Source organism: Centroberyx affinis, unplaced genomic scaffold (assembly GCF_046629955.1).
Source record: "Centroberyx affinis isolate AG114_WGS23_722 - 3 ecotype Tasmania unplaced genomic scaffold, CSIRO-AGI_Caff_v1 ptg001408l_1, whole genome shotgun sequence".
Classification (NCBI taxonomy): Eukaryota; Metazoa; Chordata; class Actinopteri; order Beryciformes; family Berycidae; genus Centroberyx; species Centroberyx affinis.
In genome coordinates, this window is record NW_027279888.1 from 141,950 (window position 1) to 162,273 (window position 20,324).

General features: G+C 40.8%; 1 protein-coding gene across 1 annotated transcript in view; it reads right to left on the reverse strand.

Annotated features, from left to right (window-relative positions):
- The window catches only part of kcnab2a (potassium voltage-gated channel subfamily A regulatory beta subunit 2a), a 90,635-nt gene that overhangs the window by 51,428 nt on the left and 18,883 nt on the right, over positions 1–20,324 (reverse strand). The window contains exon 2 of the mRNA XM_071526390.1: positions 6,704–6,873. Within this exon, the coding sequence (XP_071382491.1) occupies positions 6,704–6,780 (77 nt within the window). The 5' untranslated portion in view covers positions 6,781–6,873. The remainder of the gene's footprint in view (positions 1–6,703; positions 6,874–20,324) is intronic.

Below are 20,324 nucleotides of genomic sequence, written 5' to 3' on the forward strand. Positions count from 1 at the left end.
TGTACTAAAAGCCTTGGTATGGAACTATACAGGCTAACTTAAAGTGGCCTTGGACTGATCTAGTCCACATATTGAAGGAAAAATGCTAGAACAAAACAAAACAAAACTGAGAGATAAAAAAAAAAAAAGTATAGGCATAATATAGCACTGAGAAAAAAGACTCACAGAATTAGATTCCATCATATTTGGGTGCAACTGTTAAGAATTGCTTTCTAGTAAACAATATATTAGCCATCCCGGATGCAGTATTACACGTGTTGTGTTACAATGCTGAAATGAGGGAAAAGGAGAAAACTTCACTTCCCAGCATCAGCCCGTTAGGCTGTCAGAGTGATAGACAGACAGAGATAGGGGCTTTGATCGATCACCCTCACCTAGGCCAGAGTAGCAGCTAGTTGGACGGTTTGCACTTTAAAAGGACAGAAATGTGCCAGGCGCCAAGATAAAAATCCGATAGTGAGCTCATTACAGGCACATCCACATCGTCAGGGGTTTTTATAACTAGATCAGCAGAATAAGGCCTCACATAAGATCATAAAACATGATCCGAGTCTAAAGCAGCAGGAAGACAGATCATCTAAAACACACTATTGGAGGAGTGGGCCGATAACACAAGCTCCCCTGCTCTAAGAGAACAACGTCCCATCCCCAATTCTGTCTGACATGGTCTGGCTTTTGGAACAAGACAGATACAGTTAAACTCCAGATGAGTGCAATATACTCAGAAAAAATATGTAGTTTTAAGATTGAAATGATGAATGAAGACAGTATGCAGGCTAACATTACTGGGGCCATTGTAACAAGTCATAGCTTAATGTAGGCCTATATACTTGTTTAGACTGTGCAGTCACTAATAAGGATGTTAATCAATTATCTGTTATTTAGTCCTATTCCTGACTGTATGTGCAACATCAATCAATTAATTTTGGTGTGGGGCGTAATGTTTATTTCAGCATCTTTAGTGGAAAATGCTATCTTTTGAGCATGTCAGATAACATTATGTAAACATTCTGTGCTGGGTTCAAGAGTCAAATTCTTTTTGAATTCACCAACCCTGGGATCAGAACTCTGGACCCCCGCATGAAAGTCTGCTGTCCTCCCAAGTGAGCGAACGCACCAGTGTGGCTGCCTGAGAAACTTACAGGTATTGTATCTCTGTATCCTGCAGATCTATATGCGCAGTGGGATTTTATGACTTATGATAGCTGCTGGTCACAGCTAAAAACACGTTTAATATACTGTAATTGTTGATTCAAAAATTTTGCAAGCAACCGTGCAACAAAATCCATCAGCACCCCTATCAGGTTTAAGCTGGATAGTGCATTGCCAGCTAAATAGTAGATGCTAAGTGTTATCTGTGCAGCAGAGGTTTACTAATGGATGTACAGTCCTCAATGACAGAACAGCAAGTCTCTACAGCAGTGCTTAATTTGTGCTGGATCCTGCCGGAACAGGATCCGGGACCTCGCGGTTTTGGACTACCTACATTCCGGTATACTTATTTGTGTGGACCCGGCACCTCTGGTGGCATGAATGTTTTTTTTGGGGGGGTTTTTGTAATAATCCCAATAGTTGACACTTCCTTTCCCCTCCCTTCCAAAAACCTAACTGTCTCATTTCCATATGAAGACAGGTGATTACCCTATTAGAAAGTAGCAACAAGTGCATAGTAATCACATCACACATGAGTGAGCTGCTCTGCAGAGTGTGTTATGGTAAACTTCAGACAGCGTTATGTCCGCTGTGTGGACTATTTTGGAAAATTAGACAAGGTAAGCATGTTACAGTTCTCTGCTGGGACAATAACATCTAAATTCATATTTGCATAGATGAAAACAGAATTTATTCGAGTGCGGACCTGTAAGTCCCGCAGTTAAATATGTGGGCAATTGCGCATGTTGTTGTTGTTGAGTGTTCAGAAATAATTGGTAATATAATTGGTTGACGTGAAGGGCTGTAAGCCCCACATCAATGTGGGCGCGGTCTAGCTGAGTGTCGCATTTAGGCCGACTTCTAGCTGCATGGCATGACCATGATACATTTTATTTCTGTCATTTCATTATTCGCTGACATTGTTTCCTACTTTCAAAATAGATATCCTGTGAAAGTATCTGTGTTGAATATTAATGTGTAACTACTCAAGCCAGAAGTTGTCTGGTAAATGGTTGAAGCCATTGCAATTTCCTTGATGTGTTTATGTATGATTAGGATATCTCACAGCCAAGTATGTGGGCATTTTTATGTTGTGCACAGCACAGTTATATCTTTAGTCCACTTCTTGAAGGGCAGGTTTGTAAAACCCATAATTTTGGACAAAATGAGCATTATGTAGCCTATGCATTTATCAAATATTGTTATATGTCCCCAGTAGTCGGAGCTCTAAGGTCATATAGTCATTTAGTAATGTTTAGGCTGTTAGGTCTACAGTAAGCTATATGGCGGCACTGAGCACCACCGTGCCTCCAATGCGCTTGTTGTCTTGATCTGTTCCGGAACCTTTTCCCTCCAGACCGACTCGCGGGAACAGCGACCACTTGGTGTTCCGGGACCTCATCATTTACAAATTAAGCACTGCTCTACAGCAAGGTTATTATTATAGTTAACTAAGATTTCTTCTTCTTCTGTAGAAAAAGATAAATTCCAGCAAGACAAGGAAACACCAACTGAAATGTCATATCCTCTCCCTCTGTTATACCTGTGAGAGAGAACAGTGGGGCATATTAAAAGCCCAGATACAGTCTGCATCTATTCATCTCTTATATTGCATTTGACGAAACGTTGACACGATAACAAAAGATGCTGAAAAGTTGCAGTGTGGCATTCTGCACCACCTCAAAGAGCAAAACCCAGATTTATAATTCTACGACTTAATAATACTTTACCTTACTTTATTTATGCAACATATATACTGTAGTTTACAAAGTACAGTACATCAATCAAATCATTAAATCAAAACGAGTTACAGTTTTGTCACATCCTGCCCTTACCAAGCCATATAGTCACATTGGCCTGTCAAAATTGTACTGTCCCCCTGTTTGGGAAAACCCAGGTCCAAAAAGGCTCGCTTGTGACTCTCCAAGATCACTTTAAAAAAAAAAGTAGGTGTCCAACCAATCCATCTCTTCAAAGATCTGATTAAAAAAATGTGTGCAGCCAGGAACCTATAGTTTTTATTGCTGTGAGTTTGACAGTGATTGGAGACAAGGGAGGACTACAAAACAGCCTAACATATTTCTGATTGTAGTATTTTTATGCGTGTTTTTTTTGTTTTTAAGTTAAACTAAAATTTAGCACCACACCCTTATCTGTTATATTACCTTATAGCTACACAACTTAATCAATATTTCCGCCAGGGATCATAAAAAGTTCATGAAAAGATCATGAAAAATCCTCCATACCAGGAGACACAATCAACTAACAGAAGATGTCAAGGAATAACATCTCCGGCCACTGAGTTGGATCGCTCGTCCACTCTGTAATTACATATGGATGACACTCATCCATTTAATTTATCAACTTACCCATGGTTGTCTATTCAGGAGCGACGACTATGAAATTTACAGATATTGCATTACATATGTTATTAGATATGTAGCAACTCAGATCTGGATTATGTTTCTTCTTACTCAGTGACTCTCAGACATGGATTATTTTTCCCCACACCAGCTCTGCCAACATCCCACCCGTCTGTACAACAGCTCTTTCTTCTTATAATTTTTTTTGCTCAACTTAAAAGAGTGAGTGGCAGACAGAGAGAAACACAGACAGACAGGTACCTGTAGAACTGCAGCTGTCGTTTGGGGCTCCCATAGCGAGCGCTGAAGCCATCGAGGGAGAGGAGGAGAAAGAAAAGCTTTGGTTAATATAAAGCAGGAAAGGGAAAAGGTTAGTACTCGTGAAAAGCCAGACAAAGACAGACACTAAGGAGACAATAAACACAAAAATGACAGATGAAGCAAGGAGTGTTGAGTGATAATGGAAGACAATACAGAATATGAAGTCTGAAATATGAGCTTATATAAAAAAGAAATAGTCAAGCAGGAGGGAATAGGAAATACTGAATCAGCAGCGACAAGTACTGATATAGAGTGTACTCTTTACACTTTGGATATTGAAATGTAACAGATAAAGAGCTTTCAAAATCATGTTCAGGGTTCCTACGCCTTTACCAGTTCAAAATGAACGATTTGTTCAGAAGATTATTCTTCACAACAAATATCACAATATGTGAAAATGCAGTGGGTCCACAACTACATAAAATGTGTACTTTAATACAGTTTGATTTTACAGTGTGCTATTCCTAAACTTTTCAAGACCTGGAAATGATCGAATTCACTTTCCATAGATTTTCAGACTTTCCAGACCTGCGTAGGAACCCTGCATATTCATTGTATCCAATTGCCAGATGTCACAGTATCTGGATAAAGACTCTGAAAGACACTGAAACCAAGAAATTCAGATGAAACTATGGGTGGGTGATATCGATAAAATATAATTTCAAAAAATCTTCAGATATTAACACAATTTACGGTATGCTTCACAATATTTTTCACTTTTCTTTTAAGGCTATACTGCAAGTTACTGAAAAGTAAAACCCAAATGGAAACAGCATACTACTCCATTTGCAGCCTTAAAAGAAAGTATAAGCAATATGCAATGAGAAGGAAAAAAAAAAAAGATGTTATGAAATTTGAGTTTATTAAATATAAGTAGAGTAACTTGACCATCAGGAATGGTCAAAGTAGGTTATCAGACCCATTTTAATGAATTCTAGTTTCAAAAGCACCGCTTAGCTTCCAGTCATGAATAAATGAATAGTAAGATTCAAATAGGGCTCTGATGTACAAACAGACCTTAAATCGCTACATCTTTAACCTTCATTTTCAACTGTTTTAATTGGAACCATTGTTTGCAAGGCAAAACATGACATGACTTGCCATTCCTTTCTTTTCAAAAGGAGTGCTTCTCTCAAATGACTTGACTAGTGGTGTCTGATGCTGCCTTCAAGTGCTTCTTGTAAGCTCCTTCTCCCGAGTTCAAAAGTCGCATAATTTGTTGTTAATTCAAGTGCTTTTGGTGGGAAATAACAAAATGTAACATGTAATGAAAGTTTTTATGGCCGTGTTATTTTTTAACTCAAGCAGCATGGAGCTACTGTGCTTTGTGCTGCAGCGGCATAATAAAGAGGAGAAAACATGCATCATATAACTGATGTTACAATTAACTTAGCATAAACAAATGTGTGATAGTAAAAGTTAAACAAAGAATAAAAATACAAACGTACAACAATATTATTTATTAAATAGAATGCCAAACAATAAATAAATAAATAATAATAGTTAGTCAAATTAGTTGTTGACAGGGCTTCCATGCTCTCAGTGTAACTCAGGTATCATAGGGTCATTCAGGTGTGTTCAACTTGCAATTCTGACATTTCCATCATCACTTGAAGGCAGCATTTGTCCATCCCTTTGGCCGTTCAATGATGCACTCGAACAAGTTGCTGAACCAGGAAATTTTAGCTTTCAGTTTAATAGGAAAGTTATGCAGTGACTTAGGTGAAAACTTGGGTGAAAGCAGATGTTATGAATGGAAATTATGCACAGATTATAGGCTACTATATAATATAACACAATGTCCACGATCTCCCTGTGAAGGCATATCATGATAAATCTTAACCAGTGTAGATGTAAAATCATCATATCGTCCACCACCACCTATCTGACACATCAGTCTGATAGCTGCTTTCTTAGTTGGTGACACATCACACAACCCTTCAGCCACTGTGCCCTATCTGCCCATAGCATAGGTGATGTGCGGACTGGATGCTTGAGACAAAAAGATGAGTCTCTGGCGCCACATGCTGGTGGTGCATCAGAGAGCAGGATATCGACCCTCCATGGGATGGGTGTTCCCACTGCAGGGTGGGAACACCGCAAAAAAAGAGGCGAATGAGGAGTGTGTCTGTGAGAAATCTTTGAAACGCACTGTCTTAACTGCAAATGTAGTATTGTAGTATCTCAATCGGAGTAAGGTCATAATACGGTTAACACACCTAGATTTCTGCTCAATCTTTCGATTTATTAGAGCATGTAAACGCCTTAGATTTCTTTCGGCTTTTTTAAACTGTGCATGTCGGTCACCAGAGGCAGTAACACAGATGTCGTATTTACAAAGCAAACAACACGGTGCAGTGCAGTGGATTGATGAGCGGTAGATTGATTATTAAATTAATCAGTGTAAACCGGGTTATTAGAGAAATTGCGGTATTTGCAACCATGTAAACATTGTAATCGGGGGATTGGTGCGCATGTAAACATACTCACTGTCCATCAACAGTAATGTGTCCTGCTATGTGTCTGAGCAAGATTTTGAACCTACTCACTCACTGTAAATTGCCCTGTATTATTATTATTATACATATTATTAATATCTGGGAGGGAAAATCTTTTTTCACTTTTCCCCTCCACAGCTACAGAGCAGCACCCCTGGAGCTGGTCGGGATTCATTGCCTTGCTCAAGGACACTTCAGTAAGGTGGAGCCTTGCCAAGACAGGGGATTGAACGCAGGTCCTGCGGCTAAACAGTGCTCTACCTATAGAAAACACCACCCTGCTGTCCTGTTAGGCAGGTTTCATGAACAGCATCAGTTAAATACCTAAAATGAAACTTAAATGAAATGTGCTTGTGTGTGTGCACTCACCTGTAGATCATGCCTGGCGAGCCAGTCGGTCGGAGGGAGAGGCGGGCAGGTGAGTCTGTGGTAGATTCAGGATACATGGAGACAGGAGGGTGGGGGTGTGGCCAGCCTGCCGGGGGTGCTTTTCTTTCTCCAGGACCACAGGGCACACAGTCTCTCACCAGTCAGGGCCTCTGGAAGGGAGAGGGAGTGCACATGCATCACTCAGTGGAGTTTTTATTTATGCAACAAAATGCAGCATTTCCCCTAGATGTTGAATGCTGAATTCCCAAACGCCTCCACTAATGTCTGACAAATTAATACTTCCCCCCCCCCCATAGAACCTCATTCTCGGATGACCTCCAGAAGAACAAAAAATATTAATCTTGAAAAACACTAGAAAAAAACGCTCCAGTTCACGTAGCTAAGGCCATGTTGTTCAGTCCATCTAAACTGATCTGTCAGACTCCGCTCAGAAAACACATTCAATTTCCACCACATGTTCGTGGCAATTTAAATCAAGGCAGCAATCACAATGTCAGTGAAAAAGCAGAAACCTTTATTAAGTCTCCAGTCGGGAAATACTGAAGGTGCCTTTGGCTGAAATGCTGCGTGGATCACTCAGTCACTGGTCACTATAAAAAGTCACCATTGTGGTTGTAGAAATAATATTTTTTTTGTAAATAATTTTACCCCATCATTCTCCTTAGTAAGAGAATAGACTGATCACAGAGATGTTTGTGAAGACTGTGCAGGACACACAGGCAGACAGTAAAGCGAGGTGTGGCTGACAGAGCCTTTGTAATTGTAGACAGGATGACCTCAATTACCACCTGAAAACCAAGCATCAAAAGGCTTGTGTTGGCCAAGCAATTTTAAAATCTAGAAGTATGCTCTGTTTTATTTATGTCTCTGTACACTCTCTGGACCTGGTATTCTTTCTTTCTTTCTAAGTTTCTAAAATATGAAATTCCACATCACACCAGTCACTCACATCACCAACTCCCTCCGAAGTACCTACACAAACTACTTTCCTAAGGGAAGCTCTGAAATGTTACCATCAAAATTAATCGAAACAAAGTACATGATCTCTCAAGAACTTGATCTTTCATTCAAATCATATTATGATTTGGGATTTGAATTGGGATCTGAATTTCATAAAAAAAAAAAACGCTTACAACAACTTCACACAACTGATAGGCATCACAGCAGGTCCTAAACAACTACTGATGGACTTCAAATTTAGATGTAAACATTTTGAGAAGATTTTGTGCTGTTTTCCACATCCAAAAAGCACATTAAAAGTTTTAATTTATTCCCATTCACATCATAACATGGATCCTCCGTACCATTAGGTATTCATGGCAACACATTAGTTTTGTTTCTGGTGTCAGTAATCATGAAAAGATAAGCCTGTGTCAAAGTTCAGCAGCTGGGCCATCGAATAACAAGACCACCTGAAATGCGGGTCTCGGTCCCCATCGAAGCAAACTGAGGTGCAGTTTGTTAGGAGTGAGAACATAATGGTACCAACTACAGGAAATTACCCCAAAACATACATTTGAGTTGTATGAGTATGCTGTTTGTTGTATTTGAAAAGCCTAGCATAACAAAATGTCTGTACTGATGCTTATATTCAGCTATTTCTTCATGTGTTCTTGCCTGGCATGAACCAGAGGTACCAGAACTGGTAAATTACAGAAGAGACCACAGACAAGTCCATCATGCTTAGCTTAAGTTACAGGGAATTGGATATGTTTTGATTCCCCCTGCTCCCTGGCTGCCAAAATCTGTAATTTCGCAGGATGACAGGTTACGAAAACTCTCTCCAATAAATGAAAAACTTGTGAGTCCATGTGATTTTAGTTCACAAGCCTTGGTTTGTTTGTAATTTGGCAGTGTGAACCTGAATTAACCAAATACAAAAAACAAAGTTTTCAACTATGGTTTGGACCAAAGACAACTAACTGTAGGGGTGATTGCACCCTTAAGTGAATTCATTTGACATCATCACAAACAAAAACGATTGCTACATATAGCTGCCACTAGATGGAGTCATCTCCTCACTATGCAGACATGAGCTGAATGAATAAAACCATCAGACCAATGAGACTGCTGTAGTTTCCCAAGACTGTGGCTTAGGGATTTTAACTCCCTCACAGTGAAGGCTATGGATACCAGTCTAGAACAATCAGAACTACTAGTAATTCAGACAGAAGGATAATCACATAACAGAACACTCTGCAGTAACACACAGTTTAAAATGCAGGCAGAGACAGCAAGCAGCACAAACCAACACATAGGCTACTATGAACATATGGGTCCTACTTCATCATCATTCATTCATCATTCATCATCCTATCCTTGCTGTGCACTGTACATGTGTGTGCACAACAGCAATCCATGGCTGATCCACTGCTTGGAGCGACTCTGATTCTATGAATAATTCAAGAGTGTCTGCCCAAGAAGCAGGGCACTGCTGTAGAGAGGGCTACAGCACGAGGAGAGCAGGGCATCGATGAGGGATGGGTGGGTGGGGGGGTGGGTGGTTTAAGTGGAGGGGACTGGAGTGGTCTGCAGAATAAAAAACAAATGCCATTAACACACATTTGCATTACCTCGTCAGAACATTTCAAATCCACTCAATGGTCTGGGTGGGTGGGGAACTGCATTGCTGATGTTTTAGCCCAGAAAAACTGTAGTGGATAAATTGAAATGGGGAGAGCAGCAGAGTGAGTGGAATCTAACTCAGGCTGACAAGGCATCTGAGAGACAGGCCGAGCTGCCCATGCTCGCCTATTTCACCAATGGCTGCACTCACGCGACTTACGGCTCGTAACGGACGTCGTAATGACAACATGAAGGTGACTTTCTCCTCCCATCAATCTCCAAGGCTGCAAATAAGGTGTCCCATGTTCCCAAGGACTCATTTAACGCTCTCTGCACATTCATTTCAATCATGCCGGGACAGACCACCGGTCATCCCTGCTATGATCATGATGATGATGGCATGACCCTGATGTGGAAAAGGCAGCGTTGTAGATCTACTCCCTCGGCAGCAGAGTCCTCCTGGAGGTGAAATTCCTCTGTCATTGATCTGGATCAGAGGACATGGGGAGGAGTGGGGGGGTGAAGCACACAGTGCTTCAAACAGCCATTTGTTCCTACTAGGGTTCAACTGATATGCCGTTTTGAAGGCCAATACCAATACAGATATTTTTAGACTGAAACTGCCAATAGCCAACTGCCAAGTGATGTTTTGTGCAGATATTCAATATATTTAAATTTGACCATTTTCTTGCCAAAAAGTATTTTGTTTACCCCAGAATTTTATTCTTGGCAGGGTTAGGGTTAGCCTCTGAAAAAGCATTAGACCATGGGACACTAAACACTGCATACTTGGAATGCAATCAGAATGTCGCATTAGAGTCAATTCAGGTTGAGGGCTTCCTTTACACAACCAGTGTAGTATTGGTCAATTATGTATATCAGTAGCAAATTGTATCATATCAGGTGAACAACTGACAATATCAGCCCCATATATCAACAAACCAATATATTGGTGGAACCATAGTTCGTAGTGTGAAGGCTTTGGAATGAACACAATGGACTAGAACCTGACCTCCTACTGTGCACCCTACTGTGGTTCCTCTGCAGTCTAAATGTAGTAAGTCATCAACTGTTTAGCCACAGATACTACACAAAACATTTTGTCACAAAGAATACAAGAACATGAGACTGCAGAGATGCCATCTCAGGACTTAGGCTACATGCCTACTCTCAGTATTTGCAAGTTATCACTGGTGCATCACTCTAGTCCACAGTGCGCTACAGTCAGCCTCACAGAGATGCCTGTAGTGTGCTGCAGTTGGAGCGGATGATGCTGCTGACTGCAGCAATGCGGTACACTACAGACTCGTCCCAGCTCAAGTTGGAGAGTTAGAGAGCTCAGATTTACTGCTCTAATGGGCCAAGGTGCACTTTGCAGAGTAAAACTGCAGACGGGGAGACAGAGATGAAGCAGAGAGAAAGAGAAGAGAGAAAAGGAGTTTCATCCATTTGCTCTCTTGTGTCTTAAATTTTTTAAGACACAAGAGAAGAAGAATAAGTTAATAAGACTGCCACGGTGGCTATGTCAGAAATCTATACTCACGCAATCGACCTGCTGCATTTAACACTAAAGTGTATTCACTGTGGTACATTCAGAATCAATTCTGCAAATCCTGATATTGATACCTCATTGTTTTACAGCTCAAATTTCATTTTTCACTTATGTAGCCTATAGGTTCCACTCCAGACAGTGTCACTAGCCATTATTTTACTGCAGCTTCAAGAAATACGCCGACCAAACTACATCTGTTCAATAATATGTTGGCTGCCATTAAGCCAGTGCCAGCAAATCTCAAGGCAGATGTTTGGCTGCAATTCAGATTTAGAGTTACAAGAGAGTAACATGAACTCAAAAGGAACGTTATGTATAAACTTTGCCATTCAGTGTTAAAATACTGTGGCAAGAAGACGAATTTAATCATACACATGACTAGAAAGCTAATCAGCTAATCACTGAACCTACTAGACCTAATCTAAAAAACCCTTTGAACTCAACGCTAATTGATTTAATCGTATCCAATAGGAGAAATAAAATTGTTTCTACTGGTGTATTTGATCTTGGAGTCAGTGATCACTGTCCGGTGGCCTGTATCAGGAGCACACGCTTAAAGAGATCGCAGTCCCAAATTATTGTTAAGCGTCACTTAAAAAATTTTAATGAACAAGCCTTTTTAAATGATCTATGATGATATTCATCTTTCATCTGAAATTCCGGACTTTGAGCTGGCTTTGGACTATTTCATCAAGACCTTCCTTTCAGTCATAGACAAGCATGCACTCTTTAAAAAGCACAAAGTAAAAAATAGATCAAACCCCTGGTTTACAAATTATCTGTCTGACGTGTTAATGGAAAGAAACAAAGCTTGGTCCCTTACAAGAAACTCTGGAAGTGTTTCCCATTGGACTCCTTTCAAACAACTCAGAAACAGATGCACATTCATGGTGAGGAAAGCCAAATCAGAGTATTTTCTGGATTTAATCTCTAGCTCTTACTCAACTCCGGCAAATTTGTGGAAGGCTGTAAATTCCAATAAAAATAACTTTTCCTCAGTTCCTACTTAGGTCAAGGTTAATGACTGTTTATTGTCTGACCATAAAGAGATTAGTTTAGCTTTTAATAAACATTTTGTAGCAGCTGGTCACCTTTTGGAGGATGAGGGATTAGATCCCTCTCCTACTGATGACAGTTTACTCTCTGTTTCTCGCAGCCCTCTGTTTACCCAAGATCCTGTTTCTTCAAATGTAGTCAAAGATGCTCTCCTTGCCATCGATCCCAGGAAGTGTATTGGAGAGGACAATTTGGATCCCTTTTTTCTTAAGCTCTCGGCACAAATTATCTCAGAACAAATAACTCATATTTTCAACCTTTCTATTTCCTCCGGCATAGTTCCCAGAGTTTGGAAAATGGCTCATGTAATTCCCCTACATAAGGGAGGTGACAAGAGCAATCTTAACAACTACAGACCAATATCTAAACTGCCTTGCCTGGCAAAGGTCCTTGAATTTTTAGTTAATGATGAATGGAAGGTATTTTTGTCCAGAGCTTCCATCTTGAGCCCATTTCAGTCTGGTTTTAGAGCGGGCACAGTGCTGTAACTGCTGTTACTATGGCCCTAAATGACGTTGTGTCAGCTTTGGATAAAAAAAAGCACTGTGCGCCACTTTTTGTTGACTTATCCAAAGCATTTGATAGCGTAGACCACTGTCTGCTCTTGCAGAGGCTGCGTAACATTGGATTTGATATCAATGCATGTGATTGGTTCAGGAACTCCCTCTCAGAGAGACAACAATCTGTTAAATTAGGAAGCTTCTATTCTGAGTTTTTATCAATAACGAAAGGTGTTCCACAGGGTTCAATTTTAGGTCCAGTTCTTTTCACTGTTTATATCAATAATATTGTTTCTTTCTTTGACAAACTGTCATGCCCATCTGTACACGGATGACACAGTGCTGTATTGTGTCGCTGACACTGTACATCTAGCCGTCGAGGACTTACAGCGCTACTCTAACATTCTGCAAGGTACTCTTAAAGACCTCAGACTTGTACTGAATGGTGATAAAACAAAGTTCATGCTATTTTCAAGAGCCAGAGCTATAGACTATGATGACCTTAATATTTCTACTTCAAATGGACTTATGATTGAGAGAGTCACAGAATATAAATATCTCGGCATCTGGATTGATGAAAAACTCACTTTCAAATTTCACATAATCTTGTGTGCCGACTCAGGCAAAAGGTTGTCTATTTCTACAGATATAAAACCATTTTTCCCACATTCTGTAGGTGATGTGATTTACAGACACTGCATGATTATGGCAAAAATTATAATCCAAATTATTTTGCTAAATATTGTCAATTATCATGGAAACATACTGTAAAATTTGATATACGATTAAAAGTATAGGCCTAGTACCTTGCATCATGTTACTCCAAATTTCAGTCATATATACTTACACTGTATTTATACTGTGTGAAGTATCAAATTGAAGTATCAAATTGAATCGAGTCATATTGTGGGGTTATGTGGGTCCTTGATAATACCCAGCCCCACTACATACAGTACATCCAGTAGCTAGCATGCTTAATAGAGCTATCTCCTTTCAGAAATGATTGAGCAAAACCTTGACCAAGAGTGGTTGTTGGAATTTGCTTGAAACTCATGCATTTCAAAATAGTAGGCTATATTATGGCTGGTGCTGTTGTTGTTAGTCAGTGCCTGCTGCCATATGGGACTGATTCCACATGTCTCATGAAAATACCATTGTATTTTCTCAGTTTTCTCAGGACAGGCTAACACATAAAGCAAGACTTACAAAAGTGCTCCTCTGAGCAATGTGTTCTTCTCCATAATGGTGATGCATGTGCCAGTGAAAATATAAACTAACTAGGAAAAAAAAAAAAGAGGATTACAGTACATAAGCACAGCTCCAAGATTCACAGAGTAGAACATGACATCTAAAGAAGCCCAAATACCAGTATGTATTAAAATCATGATGCTTACCATCTCTCATTTTCATTATAGTATTATGGGTAATATTTGATCATACAACTTCCTGAACAGTAGTTTCCCAATGTCTACTCATTCAACTGTGTAAGTAAGTATAACATCCTGACAGCCTATATTGATGCTGTTAACTAACCCATTTTCAAATTCAGCATAATGAAAAGGTCTGCTGATCAGCAGGTCCTATCAATTAGGGATTTTCAGACAAATGCACTAACGTAGTACATTATGCATGGATAGATGTGTACAAACAGGAAAGATGAGATAGAATGGCAGAGATGGTGCCATATGAGAGGCTGAAGTCATGAAAAACATGCCTCTCCATACCCTCTGTTAAGCTAGTCTCATAAAGCACACACAAAACCTCAGTATTTTCTAAACAAAATGCAAAATTGAGTCACAAAAGGCTGCTCTTCATGCTTCCCATCCATAAATCCACCTACACCCAGCCTGAGTGAATTCCCTCTTGAGACAGGGCTTACGTGAGCAAGGCAGGCAGGCAGGCAGTGCTGGCCTGGAAAGCACAGCACCGTGTTGTGTAGTATGTTGGCAGCTGCGGAAAACACACACGGACCCAAGCAGATGGCTGCGGAAGAGGGAGACAGGCTAACAGACGAGGACTGCCGGGGATATCCTACGTGAGAGTTCAGTCAGGCAGAGAGACACAAACGCTAAGCTAACCTCGTTCTCAGGCAGACTACAAAGAAGATTCTGACGGAATCTCCTTAACGCCTTCTTCTTCAATGACATTCATCAAAGGATGAAAGTCAAAGTCATGTAAAGATGTGGATCCATGTCAGTGCATCATCTTTACTCTCTCATCAGCAGGCAGACAGGTTGCGGTTTTAAAAATGGTCTCCTCTTTGTTAAGCTGTGGAGGGCCCTTGATTACAGAAACAGTGCAGGTCAGTGGCTGCCAACATAGAAAAAAAAAAGCTCAAAGTCATTTGCATAAATAGCCTATTTATACAGCAAACTTCTGACACCAATCCTCCTCCCCCTAGTTAAAAGCAGTTAAAAGCACAACTAGGAGCTCTGCTGTCAGGAATCATTAAATTCTGGGACAGCTGCAGCTGTTTCATAAGGAGAGGTTTACCACACATTAGGGTCAAACCTTAAGCCTTGCCTAACAGTGGCCTCAGTGACTGGGCCTACATAAATTACAGATCAGCCTAGAGTAAGGCCTGAAAGAGAAAACCTATCAGGACACTGATATTTTCCTAGGTTTTGTATTGACATTCATGCACATCCACAGATATGATATCTTCATTGATATCTGTCAGTTGTGACGAATCCATGAAGGGTTCAAGTACAAAGAAAATCAGATTAGAGCTTCTTGCCTTAACACTAAAAGTTAATTTTGAGTGAATGTGTGAAAATGACATATTTCAAAACGTTATTGTTAGGTAACTCTGTAATTGCTAATTTTGCTCCTTATCCATATAAGTTCCAAATTTCCTAGCTGCCAGACCTACTTCAAGAAATAAGCATAAAAATATCTTGTTCCATAAAGCAGAATTGAGGCTTTTGTGCATCAATAAGCCATTAGGTGTGCCCATGAAGTCCAGTAACCTATCTCCAGTACTACCTGGATATTATACTGTATGAGATGTATGGTCCCAGGTTGGTTGTATCATTGACAGCATGGAGATGAATCGGCACCCTGCACATGCTCTTGCTCAGCATTTTCTTTATGCTCTTGTGCTGACTTATTGGCAATCACTAACATTAAAACATGGTACATGTGCTAGAAATACCAGCCACTACAGACACAAGTCAAGTTTATAGACCATCTAGACATGGGAACAAAGAGAATAAAAAAACAGAAGGACACAGGAAAAGATACAAAGGACAAATGAGAACACATGAAGACATGAGTAGATTGAATAAAACAGCCCACTTCAAGATAATTAACAGGGGGACTGTATGGCTAACTGTGGGCCTGTGATGTATAGCTGAAATGAAGCCCTTGCTAGCACTCCAGGGAGAGAACATACTGCAGTAAACCAGGAACATGGAGCGGTACACTGCAGCAGAAATAGGAAACCATCTCTCTATCGTTCTGGGTCCATCCCAGCTCCCTCTCTCCACACCAAAGACAGATAACAGTGAAAGACAGTGAAAATGAAAATGAGAATGAGGTCTGGAGAGTGAAAGAGAGAGAGAGCGAGAGAGAGAGGAAAGTGTGATTTTAGGAAGTGTGTCTGTCTCATTGTGCCAGCTTCACACCCCCGCACTTGGCACATGGTACATGAACAGTGTCCACTGAGGGTGGAAAAAGATTGAGGAGCTTTAGGTTGTTTCATAGTGTTAGACTGACCTTTATGCCATGTGCTCAAACCTGTTAACCCAAATATGAGGTTTCAGATCCCACCCCCCTCAAAGCACCAGTGTAATGCTTTCAAATGGGCAATGTGTCCTTGTGTTTTTCTGTCAGGTGCTCACTGCTCACGCCTCATGTTTAAGCAGGTTGCTATACAGTAAAATTAAGCATTAGATGAAATGTGGGAGTACATTACCAAACCCAATGGCAGTGATTCATGAAATCATAACCAGACATTCAGAGATAAGAGGAGCAATTCATCTCACTGTTTTTGGCATGCCTGCAAAATCCCTCCAGTAAACACATTAGTTTCCCCACGCTTTACATCCCAGAGTCCATTAACTTCTAAACTTCCTTTCACTTTACATAGTTTGCCCTGTTTTTCCATCCTTGTCCATGTGCTATGGATCAGTACTATGCACATCGCTGCACATGTAATGACACATAGGCGTGAGCAAATGGGAGAAGGAAGAGGAGTTCAAGGATATTTAATTCTGCATAGGTGAGCAGAAAGCACTGAGTTGATACAAAAATATAGCCGGGCAGACGGATACAGAGTGGCAGAGGCAATCGATGGATCTAAATCTAGACAGTCATTAGGGAGGATCAGGGGGACAGCAACAGATCAGTAAAAACTCTATTAACAGCAGAAGTTTAATTCTGCTTAACAACACACATCATTGTACCCAACATGACTGCATGTTTATTGTCTCACTTATTGTCATTCTAGCCAAAGTGAGCATCTATTTGGGCTGAATGCTGCATCGTCTTGTCCACAGAGGATAAAGGCGAGTCTTTAACGCCAGAATAACTGATGGACAGAACTGTGGTTTCTGGGTAGGCCTGCACTGGAAGAATCTTGCCCATGCCCATAGGGCTGGGCACCGAGCCTGTGAAAAAACCTGGTGACATTTTGGCACTGCCTGTAATAGCCTTACTCACAGACAAATCCTTTGCACTGCGAGGAGAGGAGTCAAAAATTCTACCCAGCCCCCCGCCCCCCCCACTCCCCATCTCTTTCTGGAGAGTATGTTTGTCAGGGAGGTTACTGCGTTAATGCACCAATAACCATAAACACAGACATTATAGCCAGTGATAGTGTTTAAGTCATCTGCTGGATTTAGCTTTTGTGTAGTCAGCGAAGGATTCCTAGGAGTCTGGGCGGATGGCAGAGAGCCACTGCGGCAGATAAGAGTCGTTCGATACACGCCTTCTGCTGCTGCTTTTCTATTTATAAAGATAATGCTGCTATCTTTTAAATACATTGTTCAATAATACACAAGTTTTTTTTATGTCTTGTCCTGACATCCTCAAATATACAAGCCCTCATTACCTCTTGTATTTTATTTTCCAGCAATACAGGATTGAATCTTCCCCCTCAGGTTGCTGCCATGCCACTCTGACGGATGCCGTTGCTAACTGAGGGGGAAAACATAGAGAGAATGGTCCAGAATTCCTAATGAAATCTGGCGCAAATGCAGCAAGTGGCTGCCGGCTCTTTGAACAGACTCTAAGCGCCCCCAGGAGAAGCAGCCTGCGGCGAATAGCCAGCAACACACACCTTCTGAGCAGTAGGAGAGAAAAAAAAGATTGCTTGAAAATAAGGAATGAGAGAAGGAGGAGGAGGAGGAGGAGGAGGAGGAGAGAGTAAAAGAGAAAACTGCAGTTGAGGAGAGATTGTGGGGAAAAAGCTGAGTAGGCACTAGAGAGCAGGCTGGTCCAGAGAGGCCCTGTGCTGCACTTGGCTTAAAAAAAACAACAACAACAAAAGAAAAACAAAACAAAACAGGCAATGCTATGCATCACTCCTCCCACCATGGTCCCTCTCCCTTTCAGGCCTTAGCTTCTCCCCTCTCAATGTCCTGCGCTAATGCTTGACTGGCCACTGTGCGTCACAAGCACACACAAGGATTGCATAATGCTTTGATACAATGAGCTGCCACAATACCAAACCCTTAACAATATGGTAAAAAAAGATTTTGAGGTATAGCAGGATTGTAAATAATGAAAGTTATGGTCCATACAGAGCAGCTTATGTTGGAGGCATATGAATATGCAACAAAACATCTAAGTTTTAGAGGCTATATGCTTATGACAAGATACAAGAGCTGGTTAGCTTGCCAGTTTCTGCCATTAACAGTACCTTGGACCGCTCCAACCTTAAAATACACATAGTTTCCTGCAGTCTGTGCCATGGTATTGCAAGTCAGTCTCTTGCCCTGGGACACTTTGACAGGACACATGGCTGTTGCAGGGATCAAACCTGTGACTTGTAAGTCATGGGATGGTCTCACTAGGCCATCCTGCCACCCACTTAATAGGAGAAGGCAGTCCTGTTCTTTCTTTTCTGCTGTGTGTCATTCTGACCAGTACCAGCTCCTTCAAGAACTCACTGAGAAAATGTAAAAGGCATCTTGCATTTACTTTCATTTCAAAGTTTTCAACTGCTGCAACGTCTTTCACACATATTTCATTTGAAATTCTGCAGTGGTGTTTGTATCGCCCATGTTTAGCATCGCACAGGAAGGAAAGCACCTCCCCCACTTCACAGTTCAATTCAAGCTAGTTTCTCCTCTTCACCATCTTAAGGCAGAGCGGTGGCAGCATCTTGCCGTTGTATTTTTGAAGATTCTGTCAAGAAAGATTACGGATGGGAATGAAATGTTTACATGACTAGTCATGGGCAGAACTGTTAGTTGTTAGGGCTGGGCAATATACGATATATATTGATATCGTGATATGAGACTAGATATCGTCTTAGATTTTGGATATCGTAATATCGTGATATGGCATAAGTGTTGTCTTTTCCTGGTTTTAAAGGCTGCATTACAGTAAAGTGATGTAATTTTCTGAACTTACCAGACTGTTCTAGCTGTTCTATTATTTGCCTTTACCCACTTAGTCATTATATCCACATTACTGATGATTATTTATCAAAAATCTCATTGTGTAAATATTTTGTGAAAGCACCAATAGTCATCCCTACAATATTGCCACAATATCGATATCAAGGTATTTGGTCAAAATATTGTGATATTTGATTTTGTCCATATTGCCCAGCCCTACTTACAACTGAACATTTAGCCCACTTTGTAGAAAATACCGAGATATATATTGTGTATCGCCATTCAGCCTAAAGATACAGAGATATGATTTTTGGTCCATATTGCCCCGCCCTATTTGTTGTCAATTTAAGAAAGGGACTTCATGCCATGCCATTTTGAGAACTAGTGCAGTGCTCGTTCGCACCGCTGCTGCACAGAGCGCTGTTCGCTTGTTTATCCAAAGTTTATTAATATGGAACGTGTCGCGTGTCCAAATTGAACCAAATCCGACACGGCACTTCCTTGGGTCCCCAGCAATACAGCCCCCAAGTGTGAAGTCGATCGGATGAACGGTTCTCGAGATATGCGATGCACAGACAGACAGACAGACAGAGATTCCTTGCTTTATAGTATGATGACCCTCAAAGATATTGATTGGCCTGGAACAATTTGTTTCATTACATCTATAATATTCTCTAAAACAATTACATAGTCTCCAATATCTTATTCATCCTGTATACACTCATCAATACACTGTGGGATCCACGGATCTGTTGTTGCATGGCAGAGCACATGGGAGAGTAGAAGTATAGGATCATGTACAAAAAATATGAGCTATGAAAATATATCACCCCCTTGATTGGGGCCAGACAATTATGTGCAGCTATTGCACTGAGTTACTGTGTTCAAAGAGATTCTCTCATCCCAAAAATAATTGAGCACCACTGTCCTACAGCAACCCCAACAACCCCAGAGACACTAAGTTAAAAGTTAATTTCAAGGCATGACTAGTCAAAATTCCCATCCCTACATATCATTAAAGCCTGCTATAATATCAGGTATAACTAGTGACAAATTACCCATTACCCCCTCTGCCAAAATAAGCTGCTGACCTGTGGAATCACGGCAACATCGAGAAAAGTAACTCATTTTAAAACATAAATAACAGACTGATAGACCCACACGAACAGAAAAAACAGTTGGCAGAGAGAGAAAAGACTTTCTGTCCAGCTGGGCTCCACGCTGTGCCTCTGAAATGGCAGTAAGCCCCTAAAGATTTGCAGAGCACAGACAATCTGCCTGTCTGACATAGTATGTGTGATTCACACAGGCTCTAAATGCCAGCTAAGGGAGGTTATGGCTTTTACTGTGGTTATCAGCTG